The 15495-nt window shown below is 47.2% G+C and overlaps 1 protein-coding gene across 1 annotated transcript; it reads left to right on the top strand.

The window, feature by feature from the left end:
- The first annotated feature begins 645 nt into the window (after positions 1-645).
- On the top strand, positions 646-14509 carry LOC114036675 (choline transporter-like protein 4). The gene is made up of 21 exons (XM_027853328.1): positions 646-706; positions 2440-2488; positions 2634-2707; positions 2815-2893; positions 3951-4050; positions 4413-4535; positions 4823-4883; positions 6525-6609; positions 6703-6786; positions 7106-7341; positions 7665-7764; positions 9097-9189; positions 9597-9696; positions 9949-10202; positions 10390-10484; positions 10680-10783; positions 10972-11045; positions 11313-11383; positions 11851-11945; positions 12064-12148; positions 14220-14509. Exons 1-21 carry the CDS (start codon positions 673-675, stop codon positions 14342-14344), a joined length of 2121 nt encoding a protein of 706 aa, XP_027709129.1. The 5' UTR covers positions 646-672; the 3' UTR covers positions 14345-14509.
- The last annotated feature ends 986 nt before the right edge of the window (positions 14510-15495 follow it).

Below are 15495 nucleotides of genomic sequence, written 5' to 3'. Positions count from 1 at the left end.
TCTCCCATCCTGAACATTGCCTCCTCCCCCATATCACTTGACCACCATCACCCCACTCCCTGGCAATTTTTTTTTCTCAATAAATGTTTGGGTTTGGTTATAAGCTGTCTTAGTCTTAGTAAGGGGTGGGGTGGGGCAGGGCACCAGATAAGGTATTAAGAAGAGAATAGGAGTCCCGCTGCCTGGGAAGAGGAACAAGGAGGGTGGATAGGTATCAGCTCTGGCAGAATCCAAGAAATTGGAGAAAAATGAAAAACAGCTATTGAGTTGGAGAAAAAAAGATTTGGGAGTATCAGGATATGGTTAGCTCCTGTGGGACAGGTGACCCTTGTTCTTTGAGACAGATTATTCAAACTTCTCACTGGAATAGAACTGTATTAATTTACATCCATTTTTGAAGAGGCTCTGAGTATTGTTTAAGGTCAGGTTGCCCAGAGCCTAGCCCCAGTTTCAGCCACCTCCCTAACCCCCACCCCAGTTTATGTTGTTAAAGATCCAGAACAGGGAAAGTTTTAAGTTGGGTACTGGTAGGCCGGGGCTTTAGGACCACAGGTGAGTGGGAGGGGTGGAAATGGTGACATAAGCAAAGGAGGTGGGGCTGAGAGGCAAGCAGCAGGTAAGACATTAGTTCCCTAGAGAAGGCAACAGTTACTCTGGAGCCTTCCTGTAGTCATGGGGAAGGAACAAGATGAGAAGGAGGTTTATGGTAAGGCTTGGGGCCAGATGCCTAGGACCCGGAGGGTTGAAGGGTCTGGTTAAGGGAAAGCATGGGTTTATGGGATCACGAGAGGAGCTAGATCCCTGGGACTTCAAGGGGAATATAGGGAAATGGGCTGAAGAATTACTGAAGGGCTGGATCCCTGGAACTCTAAAGGGAGCAGAGGCTCCCTAGGTTTGGAGGGGCAAAGGAAGCTGGACATAGGTAAATTATTGAGTTCTTTGAGGAGAAAGGGCAGGAGTTAAAAGGATGGATACTTGAGTCTCTGGAGGCTGGTAAGAACTATGTGCTTGGGTCCTTGAGAGCTGGATGGAGGAATGGGCAGGTGGATTCCTCTGAGGGTTAGAGGGGAGAAAGGACTCCTGGGTCCCTCTGGAGCTTAGAGGAAAAATCCCCTCAGGAGACTTAACATCTAGGTTCCTGGTGGCTGGGGGAAGGTGGATTCTTGGATTCCATAGAGGAGAGACTGGGAAACTGAACGCCTGAGTTACTAAAGTGAGAGGAGGATTAGAGGAAAAGGGCCATTGAGAGCAACAAATGCCTGTGTCCATTCCTATAGGGAATCAGAAAGGGGGAGGGTTCATCCCCTGGACTTCCTGGAGACGGCTACAGGTCAATGATTGACCTCTTTTATAAGAAAGAAGAACAGAGTCCAATGGAATTGGGAAAAACAGACACCTTCCCACAACCTTCTTGCTACTCTCTTTTCCCTTGCCCTTGGCCCTTTCCAATACTTTTCTCCCCTACCCTAATACTTCCAAAGGACCCTGGAACTCTCATGACTGCCTCTTCCTCTCCCACCGTGTGTGCTTAAGTGCAGGTGCTCCACAGAGTTTGTGTCCACAATCTGAGCAATACAGTTTCAGCTAGGCTGAGGAGGAAAGATATCCATACCCCTAAGACGGATGAGGAGCATCCCAAGGGTTAATTCTTTGTGTTTATACAATCTGGAGTCCCCTGATGAAAATGATGCCAGCCTCCTGGTCTCCCTCCCAGCAGCTGCTCCTCATGCGCTGGGGGACAGGAATGAGGAGTTCGTACTGGAAATGCTTGCCCAGAGGGCTAATAAAGAAATGAAAACTGCCTAGGAGGAAGGTGGAAGGTGGTGGGTTGAGAGTACCAGAGAGATTGATGGAGACTGGAGAGAAGATGGATAGATCCAGAATGACAAGAGGTCCAAATTAGACTGGAGAGAAAGAGTCCTAACTGGGGGGAGGGAGCAAGGTGAAGGCCATTTCCTGGGCTTCACCCAGGCCATGGAGGTATGAACCAGGAAAAGGTCTGATAAGCATATAGACCCAAGGCGGGGCTGGGGGAGGAGTTCCCACTGCCTGTTAACCTGGCTTTCCCAACTCCTTTTACTTTATCCTGCTCCATTCCCTCTCACTCTTATCTCCGTCCCCTTCTCCCAGTCTCTCCCTCACCATCTCTCCCTCTCTGTCTTTCTTTGTCTCTCTTCTTTCTCTGTCTCTCCTCTCTCTTTATCTCCCTCTCTGTCCCTCTATCTCCCTCCCTCTCTCTCCCAGGCTTTCTTTTCCTTCACTCTGCCACTTGTGAAAGGGGGTACTTGGCAGCAGGGAGAGGGGCAAAAGGTCTTGGGCTAGCCTATAAGAAGGGAAGGAATTTGTTCTGGGGAAGACAAGATTGACCCACAAACATGACAACCATTCTATGCTAACCTGTGTGGTTCTGAGTCTCTGCTTACCTCACTCTCCCCTCAGGGACGTCTGCCAAATATGATCCCACTTTCAGAGGCCCCATCAAGAACAGGTAACATCTCTCCCCTTTCAAAATTCCTATTCCCAGATATACCCACACACACAAACTTCTCTCCAATTCTCCAACAACATTAACCCCCATTAGCCTCATCCTCACTGCCTTGAAAAAAATCTTTTTCGTCTCTCATTCTCTCTAGGAGCTGCACTGATGTGATCTGTTGTGTCCTCTTCCTGGTGTTCATTGCAGGCTACATTGTTGTGGGGCTTGTGGGTGAGCTTTTCCCTTCCCAGAATCTAAAGGTGGAGAGACGGGTGACGAAGAGACCAAATCCCTAACACCACGGCCGTCCTCTACCTCTCCGTTTCTTTGTCCCTCAGCCTGGTTATATGGAGATCCTCGCCAAGTTCTTTATCCCAGGAACTCTACGGGGGCCTACTGTGGGATTGGAGAGAACAGGTGAGAGGACTTGAAAGCTTGGGTCCCTGAGGGAAGGAGGGGCTGAGGATGGATGCTCTTCTTCCACCTGAAATTAGCTCCCTCCTCCCCTCCTACTTGAAGAATCCTCCCCCATCCTTCAAGACCCACCTTGAGTCCCACCTTCTCCATCAAGTCCTCCTGACTTCTCCAGCCCATAGAGAGCTCTCCTCGCTCAGTGCCCACATTATTCTTAAAGTCAGCACTGTATCATTTGGCACCCAGTTATCTGTTTTGTGTCAATCTTTGTGTCTTGTTACCCCCTAGATTATAAGCTCCTTGAGGCAGAGACAATATATTTCCTCCCCAACAGCTCAGGGCTTGGTACCAAATAGTTAATTGTAGGGCCTTTTTTTTCCCTCTATAAAATGACAGGGTTTGTACTAGATCTTTAAGATCCCTACCACCCCAGGTCCTATGGGGCCAAATCAATTCAACAAACGTTTCTTAAATGACCAAAGCATTATACAGGCAATACAAAAAATAAAAAATAGCACAATACATACTCTCAAGGAGCTTACAATCTATAAAATCTATAGTATATGTTAGAAAATTATTCAGCATATAGGGAAGTTTAAACTTTATCACCTGAGAGATTCAAGGAAGGAAAATGTGGTACTTTGGAGGAAACACTGATTCCTGGCTCAGAGGGCCCAAGCTCCAAAGGACTTGAAATAGTTGTTGCTATTCAGTGGTGTCCAACTCTTCGTGACCCCATTTGGGTTTTCTTGGCAAAGATACTAGAGTGGTTTGCCATTTCCTTCTCCAGCTTATTTTACAGAGGAGGAAACTGAGGCAAACAGGGTTAAGGGACTTGCCCAGGGTCACACAGCTAGTAAATGAGCCCAGATTTGAACTCTGGAAGATGAGTCTTCCTGACTGCAGGCCCTGAACTCTATCCACTTCGCCACCGAGCACCCGTTGAAGTAGATAGCCTTTGCAAAATCGTTTCCAGCTCTAGATCTATGAATGAGCCTCTGATTCTCTGAGTCTGCCGCTGACTGACCAGGTCTTATGGCCCTGACCTTTCTCCTTACAGAGAGAAGCCATACCTCTATTACTTCAATATCCTCAGCTGTATCACGGCTACTAATATCATTACAGCCACTATGGATGGACTTCAGTGCCCTACGACCCAGGTCAGAGCCTGAAATCTGGGGAGCCTCTTGGGAATCCCATGTCCTTTCCCTGCCCTGGGAACCCAAATCGAGCACTGGATTTGAAGTCAGGAAACCCAGGTTTCAATCCCAGCTCTGTTATTTACTCCTTGTGACCTTGAAAAAAATCACTTAACCTCTCTGGGCCTTACCTCAGTTGGATTAAATGATCTATAAGGTCCTTTCCAGCTCTAACTCATCATCCTTTGACCTGGATGTCCACTTCCCCAACCCTCAGAGAGTTCCTTGTGGATCTTAGCATGTTCTCTCTTAGCCCCTAAGAATGTCCTAGGAGACTCTGGCAAATAGCTCCCTGTCATACCCTACCTCTCTACCTTGCACAGATTTGTGTTTCTTCCTGCCCCAAACGGTATTGGATGGTGAATCTTGATCAGAGCAATCAGCCTGTGAAGGACGTCTTCAATTCAACCCTGATGTTTTGCCAGCCCAGTGTTGATCTAGAAATGGTGAGCCAGCAAACACACACTCACACACTCACACTAGTCACACACACACACACACACACACACACACACACACACACACACACACCCCAGGACTATGATCTCAAGTCAAGTCAACTATGATCAACAATCAAAGTCTTTCTGCGAAGGGTAAAGGCAGGACCACATGAGGTCAACCCAACCGTGAATCTTCTCCACCAGCTCCACATCACTTTTCCCTCCCCCAAGTGGGGTGTGTTTGTGTGTGTGTGTGTGTCTGTGTGTGACCGTATCTTCATCCTTTTCCCCAGGATGTGATTTTAAGTCTGAATTTGGACCTCTGCCCTGCTTTCCTCCTCCCTTCTACTCCAGGTTAGTAAGTGATTTGTCCTTTCACAAAAATATACAGATGGAAGGGGCTTTAGAGACTGTTTAGGCCAGCTGCTTCAGAGGAAAAACTGGAGGCCCAGAGAGAAGGGACTTGTCCAAGATCACTCAGCAAGTTAGTGGCAGTCAGAACCCACGTGTTCTGTTACTCTGTCCAGGGCTCTTTTCCCTGCACTGGGCTTCATTTAGCACGTGTTTATTCACTGTACATTAATTGTGCATTTAGCACATACTTAGAGCACCAGGCCAGTATCTCCAGCTGCCTACTCAACATCTCCACTGAAAGTCCCATAGGCAGCCCAAAACCAGCATACGTCTAAAACAGCTTTCATTGTCTTTCCCCCTAAACTCCCCATTTCTTTTAACTTCCCTCTTTCCATCGAAGGCACTACCATTCCTGCAGTCACCCAAGTTCGATACCTTAATCACCTACCTCCTGTCCCATCCATTCCATTCACCTCATATCCTTCAGTTGCCATGTCTTATCCACTTTACTTCTTCCACATCAATTTACTAATGAGACAACCATCCTAGTCCAGACCCTTCTCACCTTTCTCCTGAGTCATTATTATAGCCTCATAATCGGTCTCCCCAAATCCAGTCACTCACAGACTCCTCTTTGGTATTCAACAGAAGAACCACTTACTTCACAATGCGGCTCCAGCCTATCCTTCCAGGTTCCTTACATATTAGTGCTCTATAATCTAATTAAATTGGGCTATTTAGTCTGTTTCCTCTCCACCACCTGAAATGCTCTCTCTTCTCACCTCCACCTCTTGGAATCCCTAACTTCCTTCCAGACTTAGCTAAGGTGTCTCCTCCTATAAGAGACTTTTCCTGATTCCTCTAGTTGTGATATGGTTAGACCATTAGGAATGGCCATTTGGCATTCATGTGCAAAATGGATTGGTGAGGGAAGAGAATGGATGCAGAAAGATCGATTAGAAGACTAATACAGTGATCCATGTCCAGGATAAGGGACTGAACTGTGCTGGTTGGGATGTGAATAAAGAGAAGGTGAAATTCACTGGATGTGAGAAGAGGTGAGGAAAGGAAAAGCGAGAACAAAGAGTCAAAGATGACTCCTAGATTAGAAAACCTAAGTGATTGGGAAGATGGTGCCACACTTAACAGAAATAGGGAAGTCTGGAGGAGGGATGGATTTAAGAGGAAAGATAATGAGGTCTTTTTGGACGTGATGAGTTTCAGATGCCCATGGAACATCCGGGAGAATTAGGCACTTGATCATGTGAGATTGGAATTATTCAGGAGAGATCATCATCAGGAGAGATGGGGCCTGGGTAGATAGATTTGGTAGTCATCTGAATAGAAATGATTGGTTGAATCTACAGGAGATGATGAGATCACCAAAAAGAGTATAGAGAGACAAGAGGGCCCAGCACAAAGCAATAGATAGGGGGCAAAATGGGATGATAAACCTCTGAAGGAGACTTAAGATCTCTGAAGTGTTGGAGCAGGTCAGGCCCCGACTTTAGGAAGGTTTCTGTTTGCTTCCCAAGGGGAGCAGGAATCGACCATCCTTACATCCAACAAGTATTTATTGACCAGGAAGTTGGGTGCCAGGTACCAAACGAATCTAACCTTCACTGAATTCTCCCTCTCCAGCTCTGGGCCGATGTATTCCTTCTGTCGGATCTGAGATTCTTCCTGCCTCTTCATTGAACACAACTAATATCACTCAAGGCATCAAGTGAGATATCCCTTCTCTCATCCCTCATCCCTGTTCTTCCTCCATCTACCCTTTGGCCCTCATATCAAGTTTCATCCTTTTCCTTCACCTCAGTGGTCTCTTGGACACCCTTAATGCCCGAGAAATCAGCACCAAGATTTTTGAAGATATTGCTCGGTCCTGGTACTGGATCCTTATGTGAGTTGCCAGGTTTTTCCAGAATCTCTCTTCCTTTCTTCAGTCCCTTTACTCTAGGAAGTCACAGGCCGTTGGTACATGGGGATATTGGCTTAAAAGTAGAGGACAGGAAAATGAGAAAGCAGAAGAGGAACTGGGGATGACTGTAGATCACAAGGCCTGGAAGGAAAGAAAATCTGCCCTGGGAGAGACAACACATAGTTCCCTTGGATGAGGGGCAAGGGAGATAGCTCTGAAGGTTTAGGGGCTTCAGGAACAGTGTGGAGAAAACAAGAACTTCAAGATCTCCATCCCTCATTCCATCCCTTCCTATCCTCAGTGCCCTGGCTATCTCTCTGGTCTTGAGCTTATTGTTTTTGCTGTTACTTCGCCTTGTGGCGGGCCCCCTGGTGTTGGTGCTGATTTTGGGGGTGCTAGGGGTTCTCGCGTATGGGATCTACCACTGTTGGAAAGAATACAAGACACTTCGGGATAAAGGAGCCACTATTTCCCAGCTGGGCTTTACCACCAACCTTTCCGCCTACCAGAGTGTGCAAGAGACCTGGCTGGTTGCCTGTAAGTCATGCCCTCCTCCCGTAACACCCTGGATTGCCAGGCTCTCTAAAACCCAACCAAAGCCCATCCCTATAGATTGAGCACGACCCACAAAACCACTTACTTGTTCCCCCATCCCCTTGCCAGATACTGGGTGTATCTCTGACCTTCCCAAACCGTTCTATGTTTTCCTTCAGAGCTGGTGATATCTCTGACCTTTCCCAACCCCATCATATTTCCCTTCGGAGCTGGTGACCATACCCCCCCAGTGCATTAACTCCATAGTCCTCATCTCTTCTCCATCATTCCTGTGATTCCCACTGCCCTCACCATTTCTCCCATAGTGATTCTGATTTCTGTGCTGGAGGGGATCCTTCTGCTGCTTCTGATCTTCCTCAGACAAAGGATCCGGATAGCCATCGCTCTCCTCGAGGAAGCCAGCAAGTTAGTGGGGAAGAGAGTGGGGAGAGATTTAAGATGTGATAATATAAAAGTGAGCAAAAAGTGGGGTTGGGGGCAGGGAAAGGGGGGGCAGAAACGAGTTAAAGAGAGAAATGGCCAGTCACAGAGAGAGCGAAGATATGTGGAGAATCAGGGAAAGGGAGAGAGAGTAGTACTGAGACAGAGGGAGGGATGGGAGGGATGATAGGAGAGCTGAACCCTATAGTGTAGGTAATTATCCATTTTGGGTGGTGGGGAGCTCCTGTCTTCCTTAAAAGGAAGGAGCATGGAGCTTTAAGCTTTTTAAACCTAAGAAATTTTATGCATTTTAGTTTTTGATTTTTTTTTTCTTTTTGGTGAGGCAGTTGGGGTTAAGTGACTTGCTCAAGGTCACACAGGTAGTAAGTGTCAAGTGTCTAAGGTCGGATTTTGCATTTTAAAGTTTAAAACTTCAATAAGACTTTTAGGTATAAATTATATTTAGATACTTAGATGTTTAATTGATTTTATTGTTGAGTACTATGTCCTCCAACAGATTGCAAACCCCACCATATTTCGTCATACTATGTAATTCTCATCCATGTCTTCATAAGCTATCCACAGAATGATTTATCCTCCACTCACTGTGCTGGAGGCCTTTCTGTGGCTCTTTTAGAATCACAAGGGTACCAGCATACCCCTCAGACTCTCCAATTGTTGTCTCTCAGTCTCCCCTCTATGGCTGACCCACTTCCTTTTCTAATCATACATATTAGATCATAGGATTTAGAGCTAGAAGGGACCTTAGAGATTGTTAAATCCAACCCCTCTTTTCACAGGTGAGGAAACTGTCCTCAATGTCTTTTACTCCACTTCTGGCATGCAATTCATGTTACCAGTGATGACTTTCATGAAACTTATATTCTAATCCCTAGGGCAGCTATGTAGTGAAATGGATAGAGTACTGGGCTTGGGATAAGAAAGATTCATCTTCCTGAATTCAAATCTGGCCTCAGATACCTACTAGCTGTGTGACTCTGGGCAAGTCATTTAACCCTGTTTGCTTCGGTTTCCTCTTCTGTGAAATGAGCTGGAGAAGGAAATGGCAAACCACTTCAGTATCTTTGCCAAGAAAACCCCAAATGGGGTCACCAAGAGTTGGATATGACTGAAAACGACTGAACGATATATTCTAACCATATAAAAAATATGGAGGAGGGAGAGCATGATTGGAAGGAAGAACAAAATGATGGGAATGGTAGGGTAATAATGTTGCAGAGAGACCCAAAGCATTAACTGGGAGATTAAAAGGGGTGCAGCCTGGTGTGTGAGTGAGTGAGAATGTCTCTTCTGCAGGGCTGTGGGGCAGATGATGTCCACCTTGTTCTTCCCGCTCCTGACGTTTGTCCTCCTGCTCATCTGTGTGGCCTATTGGGTCATGACAGCTCTGTATCCTCTGAATGACGTCTCAGATCCCCTATGCACTAAGCTCCTAATCTCTGTGGCCCACAGGGAGCCCTAGGATGTAGTGGGGAACTATGTCTTCCTTTGAGTTCTGAGGGGCCCTGGTTGTTAATGGGGGAAGCATTTGCTCCTTCATGATAGGGCCTGGAAAATCATCTTTCCCTAACCCTAACACGTTCCCTACTATCATAAGATTGCAGGATTTAGGGCTAGAAATAGATGATTAAATGATTTTCACAGTGCCTGGCACATGTAGGCCCTTAATAAAGGCTTGGTTGATTGATTTGTCCAAAATCACACACACATAATAAGTAATAGTGCCAACCCAGATCCTCTGACCCCAAATCCAGACCTCCTTCTACTATCTCATGCTTCCTTGACTTCTTCCCTGGGTATCTGGCCACATCTGGACAACCTCAATACAGATGGTGGGCTCCCAGTGGCACTGACCCAGGCTGTCAAGATGTCATCAATAAGACATGTAACCCCCTGGTAAGGAGGCTCCAGGACAAGAAGGATATTTGGGGGAAGAAACCGAGAGGATATGATGGGGATCCTATTGTGTTCCATAGGGTGGGTGACCTTACAATTAGTGAGGAAATAAAATGGAGGAGGGGGTCTAACATAGATCTCAAATCTGGGGACAGAAGAGAAAGAATGAGATTATTTCTGTCTTCTCATTTTCTACCGCCTAGCACACAGACTGATTAATGGCCCTTCCCTATGCTTCCTTCTCCCTTTCAGGACAATTTCTCCATCACCAACTGCCCAGGTCTAACTTGCCAGTTCCTAGGTTACTCCTCTTCAGGGCCAGCCCAGCGTTCACTATTTAATCTGCAGATCTATGGGATCCTAGGACTGTTTTGGACACTCAACTGGGTGCTGGCCTTAGGGCAGTGTGTCCTGGCTGGGGCCTTTGCTTCCTTCTACTGGGCCTTCAACAAGCCCCAGGATATCCCTTCTTGTCCCCTGACTGCTGCTTTCTTCAGGACTCTGCGGTCAGTGTAGTTCGGGGAGAGGATGCTTGGGACTTTCAGAAAAGTCAGGAGATTGAAACCTGGGCTTCTAAGAGGAGAGACTTGGGGACTGGACTAAGGAGGGGTTCCTTAGTCTCTGAGGGGAGGACAGAGAAGGTCTAGATTTTCAAGTAAGGCTAGCCCCTAACAGCTGGTCTCATCTCTTCAGTTACCACACAGGGTCCCTGGCCTTTGGAGCCTTGATCTTGACTCTGGTCCAGATAGTGAGGGTTGTCTTGGAGTACCTCGATCACAAACTAAGAGGTAGGACCAGAGAGGTTAGGTACCTGAGTTTGGGTAGGGGAGAACAAGAGGCTGGGTCTGACACTTCAGTTCTGTGGGGAGGGGAGGGTTGGCAGCTTAGGGGTCTTAGGTGGTTGATGAAAACAGCTAAGACCAGTTACTTAGATCTTCCTCTCCTCTCCTGTCCTCTCCACCCCACCCCACTCCCACCTCTAGGAGCCCAGAACTCCCTGATCCGATGTCTTATGTGTTGTCTCAAATGCTGCTTCTGGTGTCTGGAGAAATTCATCAAATTCCTGAACCGAAATGCATACATCATGGTGAGGTCTTTGGGATTATGTCTAAAAATATCCCCTCCCTCCCAACCTCCAATAAACCACTTCGAGAACCTTCACAGTGTCTCTCTCCACCCTCATCCCTATCTCCACCCCATCAGCAAACAGTGTAACTACAGGGAAACAAGGGAAAATGTGTTAGCAATCTTCCTTTCTGGTTTCTCTTCTCCTAGATTGCTGTCTATGGGAAGAATTTCTGCATCTCTGCTAAGAATGCCTTCATGCTGCTCATGAGGAACATTGTCAGGTCAGAGTGTCAAATCCTCAGCCTCATTTCTTCAAATCTCCTAAGATCCAACCCCTGCCTCCCTACCTTAAGGAAACTCCTACCCATAAAGGTCCATCATCCTGCTTTCCCCCAAATCCCTAATCATCCCATCTCTGCAGTTGCTCTGTTTTTAACCTTCCTTGACTTCTTCCCTGGGTATCTGGCCACATCTGGACAACCTCAGTACGGATGGTGGGCTCCCCCTGGCAGTGACCCCAGAGATAACTTCCCAAATTCTGCCAACAGGGTGGTCGTCCTAGATAAAGTGACAGACTTGCTGCTTTTCTTTGGCAAATTGCTTGTGGTTTCGGGAGTTGGTGAGTAGGGGCACAGAATTTAGAGACAGAAGACAATAGACAGATTACCTAGTCCAACCCCTTCCTTCCCCCTCATTTTTACAGAGAAGGAAACCAAGGCCCAGAGATGGAATATGATTTCACAGAATCCACAGTTTAGAGCTAAAGGGGACCTTAGAGGTTTAATCTAACCCCTTACTTTACAGATTAAGAAATTAAGGTCCAGCAAGGTTAATTACCTTATGCAAGGTCACATAGGTAAGAAGTAGAGGCAGTAGGAAAAACCTGATTCCAAAGCCAATCATTTTGTCACATCACCACAATGAAGTCTGGAGGAGCCCAGGTAAATATGATTCTCTGAGGAGAATGTATGCCAGTGTGTGGAGGAGGGAAGAAAAACCAAGAATTAGAAGAGATGAGTATAATTTTGGGGGAGAATTAGAGAGCTGCTCCACTCCCACTTCATGCCTTCTTCTTCTTATCCCCAGGCATCCTCTCTTTCTTTTTCTTCACTGGCCGAATCCCAGCCCTGAAGGAGGAATTTCGTTCCCCTGACCTCAATTACTACTGGCTCCCCATCATGGTGAGTGACTTGCCTCCATCCCTACTTCCTGGGACCTAAGTGTTCCCCTCACCTGAATTCTCCCTCCTCCAAGAGCCCTCACTCTTCTGAGTTCCTGTCATCATCCTCTGTATTCCAGGTCTCCATCCTTGGTGCTTATGTCATTGCTTCTGGCTTCTTCAGTGTCTTCAGCATGTGTGTAGATACTCTGTTCCTCTGTTTCTGTGAGTATTTCCTCCTCCTGGAAACATGCCCCTCCCTGTGAAATTCCCCACACATTCACCTGTACCTTCGACAAACTAGCATATCAACCCTTGCTGTATCTCCCAAGAAGAGGTCTGGAAGTGGAAGGATCTTGACAAAAGTAATGGACACAAGCCAAAAGGCATAATGGGTTAAGAGCTGGGGGATCCTGGCCTGAATCCCAAACCAATTCAACAAATATTTATTAAGCACTATGTGGAAGACACTGTGCAAAAGTGAGAAAATCTCTGACCTCCAGGAACTTATATTCTACTGGAGGGGATGCAACACATAGGTAAGAGCAAGTGAGTGACTTGGTCAGACCTGTGCCTTATGAAAATTATTTTGACAGTTGTACAAGGATTGATTGGAAAGGAAAGAGACAAGCCAAGAAGAACTATTAAGAAGCTATTACAATAGTTTACGTGAGAGGTGATGAGAGTCTAAATTAGGATGGCAAGAATTTAACAACTGTTCAGATGTGGAAGGTGGCAAAAGAAAAGTCAAAGAGAATCTTGAGGTGACTGGGAGGATGGTGATGCCATCAGTAGAAATAGGGAAGAGAGGAGTTTTGGGACTTCCCTTTTGGACATTGTTCAATCTAAGATAACCATGCGACCTTTGGAGATGTCTAGCAGGCAACTGGCAACATGGAAATGAAGTTCAGTACAGAAGTTAGGGTTGGACATACAGATTTTTGCCAGTGAATGACATCACTAAGGACGGCATGGTGGAAGAGAAAAGAAAAGAAAACGATCTTGAATAGGGTCTTCAAGGACACACAGAGGAAGGAGAGTAGTAGGTGAGGGGAGATTAACGATCCAGCAAAAGAGACGAAGAAAGAGTCATAGATTTAAAGGCAATTCTCAAGAGGAAGACTCTGAGAAAACAGACTTTAAATTCAGTTCTACCAAATTTATTAAGTTACTGCTGTGGAGAGAACACTGGGAGAGATGCTGGGAGGTACAAAGTTTAGACAGAACATTTTCCTGTCCTGATGGTGCCTCATTTTCTTTTTTTTGAGCCTCATTTTCTAAGAGGGGTATGGGAATATGGTATACAAATCATATAAAATCCAAAAAGTAAACATTACATATGTAAAATATACATAGAAATTAACCTTAGAAAAGATAGCAGTAACTGCTTACAGTTTGTGGTACTTTATAGTAAGACTCTTCTCATAACAGTGGAAGCATTATTTATCCCCATTTTACAGATAATAGCAACAATTATAGTTGCATTTATATAGCATTTTAAGGTTTGCAAAGTGCTTTATAAATATCTCATTTTATCATCTCAACAACTTAGAAAGGTTTATCCCATTTTACATTTGAGGAATCAGAGGCACCCAAAGGCTTAAATGACTTGCTCAGGGTCACACAGTTATTAAATGTGTAAGGCCAGATTGGAGCTCAAGTCATCATAACTCCAGGTCTAATGCTCTACTCTTTAAAAGGTACCACCTAGCTACCCAGTTTTCCAGATGAGGAAACTAAGGCTCAGAGAGAGGAAGTGACTTTGGTCACACTAAGCTATAAAGGATCAGAGCTAGGATGAGCAAGTGCTGGGCAATACCAGAGAAAGGAAACACAAATGACAGGGAACCAAGAAAGGGTTCATGCAGGTGACTTTTGAGCTAGGCTTTGAAGGAGAGTCAGCTTTCAAAAAGTCAAGAATTAATAGGACAGCCACTAGGTGGAGCAGCGGAGAGAGCACCGGCCCTGGAGTCTGGAGGACCTGAGTTCAAATTCGACCTCAGACACATAAAGCTCACTAGCGGTGTGACCCTAGGCAAGTCACTTAACCCCAATTGCCACACCAAAAAAAAAAAAAGAATTATTAGGAGGGAGGGAAATACAGTTAGTAGTCATTATTGTGAATGTGAATGGGATGAACTCACCTATAAGACAGAACGGCACAATGGATTAGAAATCAAAGTGACCCAAGTAGGCACAACCCCCAGAAACTCTTTCCTCCTGATTGGGGGATGGGGGGAAGGGAGGGACTGGGAGAGGGCAGAATTCACGGGGGTGCTTTTGGTTTCCGGCTCAGTGGAAGACCTGGAACGGAACGACGGCTCCCTGGCCAAGCCCTACTACATGTCCAAGAACCTCATGAAGATTCTGGGGAAGAAGAACGAGCGCCCCTCCGGGGAAAAGAGGAAAAAGGCGAAATAACCAGACCCGGCCTAGGAAGCTTCTCACCCGGATCTCAGTCCCCGTTGCCCGGCCCTCCCCCCGCCCCTTCCCAATTCCCCGGGTTTCCAGATGGAGATTTTATAATCCGCAGATTTTATTAAAAATCGATTTTTCCCCCGCCACAAACTCAGCCCGTCTCATTCTCTCCCAGCCTCCTGCCGCTTTAAATTGGTCCCCTAGGTTCCTCAATGGCCAGGCTCTGAGACCAATCAGAAGGCTCGGGGTGCTTTTCCCTATTCGCTTCGGCCAATGAGCTCTCGTTCCTCCAGTGACTCCCATGGGACCGACCGGGCTAATCGGAAACCCTGTTACCTAAAGCTAGCCAGTGAGTCAATAGTAGGGAGGGAGAGAGGCAGGAGGTGGGAGCTTTCTGTCCAATCGGAGGGGCCGCGGTACCGTCCCTCACAGGGGAAGGGAAGCGCCCATATCTGCGCGCAAGGCGCTGCCCAATCCGGACGGATCGGGCGGGTTTTTTTTTTAAAGGGCAAAGGAGCGGGATCACCTGACTTGGTTCTCTAGCCTCTGCTCCCCTGCCGCGCTGTCAGTGTCTGGGGCTGGGAGCCGTTGCCATGGAGGAGGAGAAGGGACTAGCGCCTCGGGAAACTCGGTCGCCGGGGTCGTGCCGAGTCCGCGGAGTCTGGCTTTCCCTGGTGAGCCTTCTGCTGCTGCCGCAGCTCCAAGGGTGGCGGGTGCCCGATGACTTCAGCCTGGTAAGTGCTCCGTCCTTCCTCCGTCTCCCGGGCCCGGGGACCGAGGCTTCCAAGCCCTCGCTCCAGCATCGCAGCCTTCCGTGTCAGCTTCCCTCCGGGACGGGGCCCCCGACCCAGACTTCCCAGCCTCCTCTTTTGTCGCCCCGAGGAATTCATGGGCACCTCATCCCCGTCTTCTCCAGACCCCTACTCCCGTTCTGCCTGCGCCGCGCCCGTCCGCCTCACCTCCCGGGACACCTGCCAGACATCTCAGCCCCTCCTCCCTCGGGGGACCCAGGTGTCCGAGATGCTCACTCCACTAATGCCCCCTCCAACGTGAATTCCCACCCCCAAACACACACACACATTGGGGATCCAGGCATCAAACACTTCTCCCCCCCAGCCTTTACATAAACACCATGCAAAGACTTCGCAGATGAC

The sequence above is a fragment of the Vombatus ursinus genome, unplaced genomic scaffold (genome assembly GCF_900497805.2).
Source record: "Vombatus ursinus unplaced genomic scaffold, bare-nosed wombat genome assembly UNPS02009952.1, whole genome shotgun sequence".
Classification (NCBI taxonomy): Eukaryota; Metazoa; Chordata; class Mammalia; order Diprotodontia; family Vombatidae; genus Vombatus; species Vombatus ursinus.
The sequence above is the reverse complement of the archived record's forward strand: the minus strand, read 5'-3'. Positions and strand labels throughout refer to the sequence as shown.

Coding starts and splice junctions, on each gene's coding strand:
- LOC114036675 (XM_027853328.1), top strand. CDS start 673: ATGGGGAAGGAACAAGATGAGAAGGAGGTTTATG. Junction 707..2,439: donor AGATGAGAAGGAGGTTTATG/GTAAGGCTTGGG, acceptor CTCTCCCCTCAG/GGACGTCTGCCAAATATGAT. Junction 11,946..12,063: donor ACTACTGGCTCCCCATCATG/GTGAGTGACTTG, acceptor TCTGTATTCCAG/GTCTCCATCCTTGGTGCTTA.